Source organism: Sinohyriopsis cumingii, chromosome 18 (genome assembly GCF_028554795.1).
Source record: "Sinohyriopsis cumingii isolate HCF-2022 chromosome 18, ASM2855479v2, whole genome shotgun sequence".
Lineage (NCBI taxonomy): Eukaryota > Metazoa > Mollusca > Bivalvia > Unionida > Unionidae > Sinohyriopsis > Sinohyriopsis cumingii.
In genome coordinates, this window is record NC_142978.1 from 58376684 (window position 1) to 58388889 (window position 12206).

A 12206-nucleotide genomic window follows, 5' to 3' on the forward strand; every position below is an offset into this window, starting at 1 on the left:
TTCAAGGAAATATCTTGGATACAAGGATTTTTTAAGGTTGTAAAAAGCATTCACAACAATAAGCTAGCAAAAAGTGACAAACTCCCCCACCTCTTCCCCACTCTGGAATAAACCACAGCCCAAAAAAGATCTATTCAATCAACAAATCAATGTTCATGTTGTCCCTGATTAACATGTCAGGTTATGATGCCAACTATGGTTTGCTTCTATACTGAACTTACGGGGTGCCTTTCTAGCTGTGATGGTGGCAAGCACCTGCATGGCTATATCCAGTACAGTGTTCTCCTTCTGTTGTGTTTTGAGGAAAGGGTTGGTTGGTGTGACCTCACCATTGTCTGTATACACACTCAGGTCATTCAGACCTGGAATAACAAAGCAGATGATATGAAATAAAATCGCTAACCAACATTCATGGGAGAAAGACAACTGAAGTCTGAATGATAAACCATTAATGGTGAGCAGAGATACATCAGTCTCTGTAAAGCAGGGTTCATATTATACTGCACACTAGTGCCCATGACCATTAGTTCACATCTTGGACACAAGTTCCTTCCATGGCACTATAGGGCATGAAAATAAATATAAAAGATCATTACAGTTGATATCAAACTGATTTTTTTGTAGCTTTGTCAGGATCTCTGTATAAACAGATAATTATTGTAAAATTGTAATAACTTGATCAATATTTCATCTCTGCATAAATATACAAATATAAATATTGCAACACTGACATAACATAAAGATATAAATATAGTACAATGTTGCCAACTTCATACAAAATCTGATCCCTGTACAAATATGTTCATATACATATAGTAAAATTGAAATAACTTCATTAGAAATCTGATCCACACACAAGTATATAAATACACATTTAGCAAAATTGAAATAACATCCTTAGAAATCTGATCCATGCACAAGTATTTTATATATTGTAAAAGCTAATAAAATTATCTATAATGGGCGTGTCTTCTTTTTATATTTGATGCTATAATAATGGAATTATTACTTTATAATCACCGAAAGTAACAGATTTCATGTGTCATTGGTAATAAGTGCTGATCTTGCTGCAGTCACGTGACACCTATCTTCTTTGTTACAAAATGCAAATTATTAAAACTTCATGAATATTCATGAAATATTCAATCCAATCAGAGGAGATGTAAACAGTTCGGTCTGTGGTTGTAGCACGTTCCTATGATACTCCTACATAAAGGAATAATCAATCAAAGTTTACACAGATTTGACCAAAAGTTTGGCAATTTAAATAAATGCATCATATATCATCAAAACTGGCATATTCCAAGCTTTATTTTGCTACCAAATCTATATATCAGAAATGTTTATAAACCAACTGCAACGAGCACTGAATTTTTAAAACATCTGAATCTCCCTGTGTCGACAATGTCCACCAGATTTGAATTTTCTAACAGCTGATAACGATGTTAACTTTTCCACAACTGATGTTCCAAAACTAAACTTATTATTAATTTCATACAAATTGGTGTGCCTGAAGAACATGCAAAGATGATTTTTTAAAACAGTTTTTATCGTATTAATACTTGTTGTATGGTTAGACAGTATAAAGTCGCAATATGAACAAGTAAAGCATAGATTTTTGTCCACTTATAAATAGGCTCAAGTTGTCAATGCTGTAAATATCTGAACTGACAAACGGTTATCGGTATTAAAATATGTTCAACCTTATATTCATTATGTTATTGCATTTGTTTAAATTTTGTAATGAGACATTGTCTGGTGAAATAATGATAAAAAATCGCATCACTATCAGACAAATGCAAAGTTTCAGTATGATAATTTTTTTTTAATACTTTGACAAGCGTAGCAAAGTAACTTACTGCACACTTAAAGTGGGTTCTTAAATTCCCAATGCACTGATAACATTTGATAGGATCAACGTTTTCAAAATACAAAACAAAAAATACAAAGTCTGAAAGTGATAAATTATTTTGCAGGTATATGATATTGAAACGTTTGTTCTAAGTGAAAGATGACAGCATTCCCTGGTCCATTCTGCAAAGAGTTAAATATAACATCACAGGATTTAGAAGGTGAAACCAACTTGAATCCAATTCATGAAATTAGGTCTTGCAACATTGTTTCAATAACAATTATGAATAAACATTGCATTTGTTTTGTTTTCGAAGTTGTTTTACATACATATGAACTATTGCTAATGTGATATATTTGTATTAAGTTAAATGTCATAAAAATTGTGAAGTGTTTATAAGCTTTTCATTTATAAATTAAAATACTGAAGTCAGACAACAGATTTAATGAGAGCAATGAATTCAGCAAGAAAAATGCAATCAGAATATCAAATTTCATAATAATATCTCAACAAAAAAGAAAGTTATAACATTTTTTTTATGGAAAGAACATTTTACTTCAGTTCCATGACAGCCGCATAATCTGAATAAATGTATATAAGACACAAATTCAAGAAATTTGTAAATATTTTGGAACTTAAAAGTTGCATAACTTATTTTCTAATAGAGATATTTTAAAAACTTAAACTGTTTTGGAGTGCTGTTAAACAGATCTATATCAAGAAATCAAGAGTTTGCAGTTATTTGCTACTTAGAGTCACATACTAGATGTGTCAATAATCCTGATAAAATTTCATGTCTTCTAAACATGATTTTTCCATAACGCTTATTTTACAGTTTGTCATTATGTGGCCTTGCTAGGTGAGTCACAGTATGACACAATGTTCATGACATGTTATACAGACACCAATAAATATAAATGTGATGAACTACCATAAAGAACTAGCACTCGGAATGGAATCCTTAGTAACTTTGTGGGTTCATTTAACTTCTGTGTTCCAATTGTGACCTTGTATGAGTATTTGACAGCCTGACCTCGGAAAGATGGTGGTGCTTCTACTGGTAGAGATTCCTCATATATATCTGAAAGTATGTGTACATATTATCAATAGAGTGATTCTTGCAAAACTTCTAGGTCATATGAGGATTCTCTGAGCATAATATTTATAGGACTTTATTTATTAAGTATAGGTATTTTGGGGTTGTTTTTATTTATTGATGTAAACGACTTTTTAAGTTAAAGACTTTCTTATTTGACTATTTTACTCAGTTTCATTCAAGAAAGATTGACTCTAAGAGGAGAATGGTCTAACTGGCATGCATAAACAGTATGTGACAAAACTGGACTGTCTTTTCAGCCTAATTCAAGTGAAGGTTGTATATAATTAGAGAATGATTAGAGAATGGTGTATCCAACATGAATGATGTAAAAGAACAGTGTACTACCCAACAGTATTAGAATGTCTTTTCAGCCCAATTCAAGTGAAGGCTGAGTATAATTAGAGAATGGTATATCCAACATGCATGATTAAATAAACATAACTGTGTACCCAACAGTATTAGGCTGTCTCTGTCAAGTGAAGGTTGAGTATAATAGAAGAATGGTGTTCTGAAAGTTGAGTATAAGAGAAGAATAGTGTGTGGAAGGTCAGGTATAATAGATGAATCATGTGCAGAAGGTTGAGTATAATAGATGAATGGCATATTCAACACACATGATGTAAATACAACAGTGTACCTGATAATATTTGATTGTATTTACCAGCCTTATTCAGAAGTTGGATATAACTGGAGAATGGTATACTCATATGCATGATGTACAGAGAACAGTAAACCCAACAAAAATCAATCTCTCACTTATGACATGACATCCCCTTTCTCTGCATGTTTAGTTGGGGAGAGGGATTGATTATATCAAGCCAACTGGTTTTCAAAAAATGTGATATCTAAAGAGAAGAAAACAAATCCATACAAAAATTCATCTAGTCTGCTTCTTGGACATCTTTAGGCATGGATTTTAGACCCAGATATATCAGCCACTCAATAGGTTTAAATAGACTGGTAAGGGGCAGTGGGGAACTAAAAAAGCACTTTATAGGTTTAAATAGACTGGTAAGGGGCAGTAGGGCACTCAAAAGGCACATTTATTTTTCCCTGTTAGCTGCTAAAAGTAGGTGATTATTGAGCACAAGAGTTTTCAAAATTTTTTGTAGTTACATTTATCCACTAATCATGATTACTGTCACAATATTAGGTGAATCCATTAATTATGATTACTATCACAATGTATGAATATCCATCAATCATTATTATTGTCATAAAGTATGTTAATCCATCAATCTTGATTATTGTCACAAATTATTTCAATCCATCAATCTTGATTATTGTCAAAAAAAGCATGCCAATTTATCAATCATGATTATTGTCACAAAGTATGTCAATCCATCATTCATTATCATCACAAAGTATATAAATCCATCAATCATTATTGTCACAAAGTATGTCAATCCATCATTCATTATTGTCACAAAGTATATAAATCCATCAATCATTATTGTCACAAAGTATGTCAATCCATCATTCATTATTGTCACAAAGTATATAAATCCATCAATCATTATTGTCACAAAGTATGTCAATCCATCATTCATTATCATCACAAAGTATATAAATCCATCAATCATTATTGTCACAAAGTATGTCAATCCATCATTCATTACTCTCACAAAGTATGTCAATCCATCAGTCATGATTATTTTCACAAGGTATATCAATCCATCAATTTTGATTACCGTCAAAAAGTATGTAAATCCATCAATCATGATTATTGTCATAATGTATATCAATCCATCAACCAAGATTAATATCACAAAGTATGTCAATCCATCAATCATGACTACTGTCACAATGTATATCAATCCATCAGTCATGATTACTGTCACAAAGGATGTCAAAACCTCTTGGTGTTCACACATGTATCAGACTGCATTGTACTGCATGAGTGAAGTCTCCAGTGGCTGTTGATTGACCAATCCAATTATCACATCATACTTTGTCCTTGGAGGGTATGACGAACTTTCAGCCAAAGTTGGTCAAAGTGATAGTAGACACATTTTTATAAACAGTCATGACATTTGATGGGTGTGCTCACATTTGAAATCACCACAGGCAAATGCAAAGTAAGTAGAAATTACATGCATGTAAATTTCATACCTTGCTGAATAGTGTCTTATTTTCTTTACATTTACATCAAGCAGTTTATGCTACAGTGTTACATATATAATCATGAAACCTTATGTATGTATTCACCTATGTCGCTTATGTTAGCAGTCATAAAAAGTAAACGGTGATTGTAATGAATGACTTTTTTTGAATAAAGTGGTAATGCCATGATTCTGGACTACATGCTGGCAAGAAGTATTCTACAAATTTCCCTTCCTATTTGTATCAATTATTACTTTGAAGAAAAAGAGAAACATCTTGAATTTGCATTGATTTCTTGGACATAAAACACAGCAACAATTCTGTTGCATGCACCATCTCTTGTCAGTCTTCAAAAATATCAATACTGTGTATGTTCACTTATAAGATGAAGCCAACTGCCAAATGCATAGACCCAGATCTGCCATTGCATAATGTGCCAGCAGGTCTAGTTCTGTGAAGTTTGTTAGGAGTAATCTGTAAAACAACACAGACCCTAATCTACAGGCTCATTATAATATGGCAGATCAGAATCGTTGTTGTTTGTAATTTGACTGATCTTATAAGCAGGTATATACCAAGCAACTTGCTTCAACAAATTCCAAATAAAACTGCATTTTAATGTTTTGTTATAATGCATTAACTCTATGAAAACTTTGAAAATAATTTTTCTTCTTCTTATAATATATAATTTTCAACATCTTTCGGTTGCAAATTTTACATGAAAACCACTGTACCTGACAACATCAGAATGTGTTTTCACAGTCAAACTGAAAACTATTTTACTTATTATGGATAATTCTTTTACAATACAAGTTTTCATCTTCACCTGGTTGAAGGTAATGTTTCTTTTATCTGTTACTTCTATTGCTCAGATCGGTTTTATAAATGTATATTTCTCAAATAATATTGCATAAATCATGTATTTACACCTAGTTTGTAATTACTGCAAGAAACTTAAACAAATTAATGCATGAAATACCTGGGCTCCAAGGTTTCACATAACCATGTATACTGTTTTATGTTTACAAAATAGGAGAATTTCTCAAGGTTTTGCTGATGCCTTATGTAAAGTACTCACAGGTCTTGCTTTCGCCAGGTTCCAGTTTTAGATCACAGAAGAGTATTTTTGGCTTTGTTCCTAACACTGTGAGTCCTCGTTCCCCTTTACTGGGGGCAAATGATGTGTCACTGCTGCTACTGGACACCTCCTCTGCAGAAAGCTGATGTGTGCGTATCAGATGAACACGACTCTCACTGACTGAACACTGGCAATGTATTTGAACACTTGCCCAGGATAGACTGTCAACACCATCCCTATAAATATTAAACATACAAGTTTAGCACACCTGCAATCAGATAAATGTATAAAAACAAGGGTTGAACAACATATCCTAAATATTCCAAGCCAAATTAAAGTAGCATGACACAATGCAAGAGTTAGTTTACTGATTAAATAACATGGCACAATGTGAGAGTGAGTTTGCAGATTAAATAACATGGCACAATGTGAAAGTGAGTTTGCAGATTAAATAACATGGCACAATGTGAAAGTGAATTTGCTGATTAAATAACATGGCACAATGTGAAAGTGAGTTTGCAGATTAAATAACATGGCACAATGTGAAAGTGAGTTTGCTGATTAAAAAACATGGCACAATGTGAGACTGAGTTTGCAGATTAAATAACATGGCACAATGTGAAAGTGAGTTTACAAATTAAATAACATGGCACAATGTGAAAGTGAGTTTGCAGATTAAATAACATGGCACAATGTGAGAGTGAGTTTGCTGATTAAAAAACATGGCACAATGTGAGAGTGAGTTTGCTGATTAAATAAACATGGCACAATGTGAGAGTGAGTTTGCTGATTAAATAAACATGGCACAATTGCTAGAGTGAGCTTGCTGATTCAATAACATGGCACAATGCAAGACTGAGTTTACTGATTAAATAACATGGCACAATGCAAGAATGAGTTTATTGATTAAATAACATGGCACAATGTGAGAGTGAGTTTGCTGATTAAATAACATGGCACAATGTGAGAGTGAGTTTACTGATTAAATAACATGGTACAATGAAAGAGTGAGTTAACTAACTAAAGGCTATCTATTCTCTGCTATCCATGCCTGACAAACTCTGTTCTTCTAAATTTATCAGCCCAAGATACATCAGCAAGCAAGAATCAACATTGTGATGTATTCAAGCTTCAACTTGCACACATATTTAAGCCTCAACTTTGCAATATATTCAAGCCTTGACTTTGCAACATATTCAAGCTTCAACTTTCCATATTCAAGCTTCAACTTGCACACATATTCAAGCTCAACATTGCAACATATTCAAGCCTCAACTTTGCAACATATTCAAACCTCAACTTTCCATATTCAAGCTTCAACTTTGCACACATATTCAAGCCTCAACATTGCAACATATTCAAGCCTCTACTTTGCAACATATTCAAGCCTTAACTTTGCATACATACTCAAGCCTCAATTTTGCAATGTAAACAAGCCTCAATTTTGCCTACATTTTCAAGCCTCAACTTTGCATACAAAACCTCAGTTCTGCATACATATTAAAGCCAGAATTTTGAATACATATTCAAGCCTCAGTTTGTGATAGTTATCAGGTGGTACATAAAATCAAACAATCAGTTCTTCATAGCAAATTCAGCACTCTTTTCACTGTGATAATAAAATGCAGCAGCAAGAAACATGAAGACCTTGGTATTACCAACCATATTATGTCTGAAAGAACAAGGCTGACTGGTTAATATTATTCATGCTCTTGAAATCACATGGTAAAAAACAAACTTATTAGCAGTATTGTATGCAATCAAACTGTTCAAATTGCTGCTGCATAAACAAAATAAGAGCCAATCGTTTATCCTTGAATGTACCCAGGTGTATTCAACGTGGTGTAGAAAAGTGTATTAGCTCTGGGTAACTGAGAATGAGAATGTAAACAATTCCTGTTTGTTTGAAAAAAAACAATATTACATGTCACTTGTTATTTACAAAATAAGTGTGAAACCTTTTTTAATAAAAGGATTCAGATGTCAATATCCCACTGCATGACTTCATCTTGATTAAAGAATGAGTTTTTATATCTTTCCAATCACCTAACTGGAAGTCATCCAGAACAGTGACCAATCTTCAAAATACACCAACATACATCATATTATATATTAAAGTCTTTGAGATAATATTACTAAAATATATTAACAAAAGCTTACCCTGAATTTTGAATGCTGAGACTACATTATTTTCCATAGGGTACTGTTATGTTTACACTCTTACAAAACGTAACAAAAAAAAAGAGTCAAGACAACAAGCTTTGTAAAATTTAACAAATAATTTATTTCCCTAGAAAAACAAGGTAAAAATGAGAAAAAGAATTTATGGTTCTATGAATCAAATCCAAAAATAGAAGTCCTAGTAATAAAAAGTCCTAATGAAACTGAGTTCGAATCCCAATGATATGCAAAATGGAAGGCGATGACATACGCTGTGGTTAGTGTTATACTAATGTGACAACAGTTCTTTGTTGAATCACAGAAAATAATATTCCAGTGTTTGAATTCTGTGTAAATTTCTATAACTGTCTTTATCCAAAAATTAATTTAGAGCATAAGTATGGGCTTGATTTCACTTTATGAATCTTTATTCTGAGAAAAAAATAAAAACAAAAATAAAAACGTTGTTTACTTCAGCTCTTACTGATTCTGAATAAAGGTCAGTAACTAGGTCAGCATTAGATACAAAGTTTCTATTATTAGGTGTTTACAAAAACATGTCAAACAAAATTTCTGGAAAATGTCAAATCCAGTAAATAAAATTACATTATAATAGCATGTAAAGGAATAAAAAATTTTAAAACTAACAAACAAACAATTAAATTAAATCAAATATAAATTAAATCGAATATATATAACAGTACCAAAACATGATACACATGAAGATCAATGAACTGAGAGTGCACAACAGTTTTTACTAATCCCCCAAATGACCACCAGATTGCACTTAACTACTGAGGCTATAATACATGCCCACAAACACAGAAATACACAAATGTGTGAAAACGCACACACATTCTTATGTGCAGGTAACTACATAAATACTGGTGTACAAATGGTTTTGTATCATACTATATGACACCAATTTGGTCTAAAATTATCTGCAGTAAGCTAAATAATAATAAAAAATGCTCTCCATGAAACTCATAACACCCTGATTATTTTGTATTCCAGACAATTAGTCAAGATATTTCACTATAAAAAAGTATATTACTGAGCTCTTGTTAAGCATTTGCTGTGTATTTAAACCCTCTTGGACACACAATGTTCTAAATCTCAGCCTCTTTTGTATTCTAGACCCTAAAATAACAGTCTTGGACACCCAGTGTTTTAAAGCTATGCCTCCTTTTGTTTTCTAGACAGTCAAATAACAGTCTTGGACACCCAATGTTCTAAAGCTCTGCCTCCTTTGTATTCTACACCCTCAAAAACAGTCTTGGACACCCAATGTTCTAAATCTCAACCTATTGTGTATTCTACACCCTCAAATAACAGTCCTAGACACCCAATGTTCTGCAGCTCTGCCTCCTGTGTATTCTAGACACTCAAACAACAGCCTTGGATACCCAATGTTCTAAATCTGAGCCTCCTGTGTATTCTAGACTCTCAAATAACAGTCCTGGACACACAATGTTCTAAATCTCAGCCGTCTGTGTATTCTACACCCTTAAAAATAACAGTCCTAGACACCCAATGTTCTAAACCTCTGCCTCTTGTATTCTACACCCTCAAAAAACAGTCCTGGCCACCCAATGTTCTAAATCTCAGCCTTCTGTGTATTCTACACCCTCAAAAATAACAGTCCTAGACACCCAATGTTCTAAACCTCTGCCTCCTGTGTATTCTACACCCTCAAAAAACAGCCTGGACACCCAATGTTCTAAATCTCTGCCTCCTGTGTATTCTACACCCTCAAAAAACAGTCATGGACACCCAATGTTCTAAATCTGATCCTCCTCTGTTTTCCAGACCCTCAAGAAACAGTCTTGGATACCCAATGTTATTAAGCTTAAGCTGTCTTCTGTGACCTTGGTAATATAGCCTATCCAGATCTGTTTTTTTCTGAAACTGAAAATCCTATTAATGTACATTGTCTTTAGCAAGTCATAAAAAAGCCCTAACTGGCGAGAGTGATAATCATATAAACCAGTAAATAGTACTTTCTATTAAAATAGTGGAGATAATAATAATTTTGGTCAACAGCATTGTTCTAAATAGCTAAACTGTTCTACCTTGAATGTAATAATATTCAGCCTTCTATAACAGACTTCCTTTTCTTAGCAGCTAGAATCCCATCTAACACACCACAGCTGATTATCCAGACAGATTCATAAGCTACAAAGAGCTCTAACACAGGGGTTATGTGAAAATAAACAAATTACCAATATTCAACAAGGGTACTCACTGTTGCTGGTTAGTATTTGTGCATGTGATGTAACACTGAATCGTCTCCCCTGCCAGGAAAACTGATCGGGGAAGGCTGGTACAGACTTCAATCATGACTGTTTCTTAAGATTCTTCCCAAATCATATCTGAGCCCATTCTGTGATTAGTATGAAAAAATTAATAAAAATAAAAATGTAGAATATTAGCCTGGATATCAGGATGTAATTTTGCATGTGTATACACAAGGCAACAAAGCTATAAAAAACAGCAACACCTGGCTGGGGCAAAGGGAGGTAATAGGCAAAACGTTTTGCCCTTTGTCAGTATGAACTAGATGGAAAAAGAAAATTTTCATCTTTTTAGCATGGCTGCACTGGGAAGGTAGAAGGCTAATATCCTAATGTAAATGTGATTGGGGAAAATATTTGAAGGAGAAAATGATTAACAAACCAACCTCCCCCCACCAAAAAAAAGTTGTACAACAAATTCATTTAATAGAAAAGTATACTGCACAGTTAAAACAAAACAATGTAAATGTCACACCAAAGTTGTGACATGAAAAAGAAAACTGGATGCCATGGTGGCCATATTCAATATTAGACAGGCCACATTTCTATTTAGTACCAAACAGACATAAGAAGTCTTTTGGTGAAAGAACAATGTTGCTATAACCAACCCAGATAGGAGAAATAGTGATAATAAGATTTTCAAGATGGCCACTGTAACAGACATACTGAAGGTCTAAATGGCATCATCAAGACAAACTAGTCAACAGAAGAAAATGTTTTGTAAAATCCCATGTTTATATGACCATCCATTAAGCAGCATTAGTGATAACAAGATTTTCAAGATGGCCACTGCACTGGTCATATTGGACATCAGATCAGCACCTTTTTCATTTAGAATAAACTAGAGATCATACGAGATCTTTTAATGAAAATTTCCATGCTGATACGACAATCCACTTAAGAGGAGTAGCAAAATCAAGATATCCAATATGGCCACTGGCAGTCATATTTGATATCAGATTGACAACGTTTTCATTTAGGACCAATTAAACATCATAAAAAGTCTTCATGTGAAAACTCCACGTCATTATGACTTTCCAATCAGGAGGAGTAATGAGAACAAGCTTTCAATTTCAAGAGGGTCAAAGTGGTGGTAATCCTGTATGTCTGAGCAACACCATTTTCATCTAGGACCAACTAGACCAAGGGATGAAGTGTGTGTCAAGTTTTATGGCAATCCTCCATGTAGTTTAGGAGCTGGAATGATGCAAAACTTGTGCTAATGGACATATGAGTAAGGGATGACAGACACATGACAATCCCATAAGCTGCTCTGGTCTATGACAAATCAAAAGTGCTGGTGTCTGAGTCCATTGTTTGTTTACAAAAGAAAGTAGTTCCTTTATTAACGTGAATGCTATATGTGTATTGTCGCGCGCGTTCAGTATCGGGGAATATTGAACGATTCTGACAATGTAAAGTTAATGGGGAAAAAATGAGCATATAATAAAATGTATTTATTTCATCCAATAATTCTTCCTATAAACATATGAACAGAAAATTTGCGCTACATAATAGAAAACATCAGCTTAGTGCTCAGCTATTACACCAGCTATAAACAGTAAAATGATCAAAATGAGAAATTTAAAAATCAGATATATATATATCTATATCTATATA

The 12206-nt window shown here is 33.4% G+C and overlaps 1 protein-coding gene across 2 annotated transcripts in view; it reads right to left on the reverse strand.

Moving 5' to 3' along the window:
• Window positions 1-12206, reverse strand: part of LOC149776730 (RAB6A-GEF complex partner protein 2-like) — a 64199-nt gene that overhangs the window by 10979 nt on the left and 41014 nt on the right. For both annotated transcript variants that reach the window (XM_089941257.1, XM_089941256.1), the window contains exons 2-5: window positions 10538-10675; window positions 6133-6368; window positions 2784-2933; window positions 222-362 (exon numbers count right to left, since the gene is read on the reverse strand). In XM_089941257.1, coding sequence (XP_089797383.1) covers window positions 222-362; window positions 2784-2933; window positions 6133-6368; window positions 10538-10632 — 622 coding nt within the window. In that variant the 5' untranslated portion in view covers window positions 10633-10675. The remainder of the gene's footprint in view (window positions 1-221; window positions 363-2783; window positions 2934-6132; window positions 6369-10537; window positions 10676-12206) is intronic.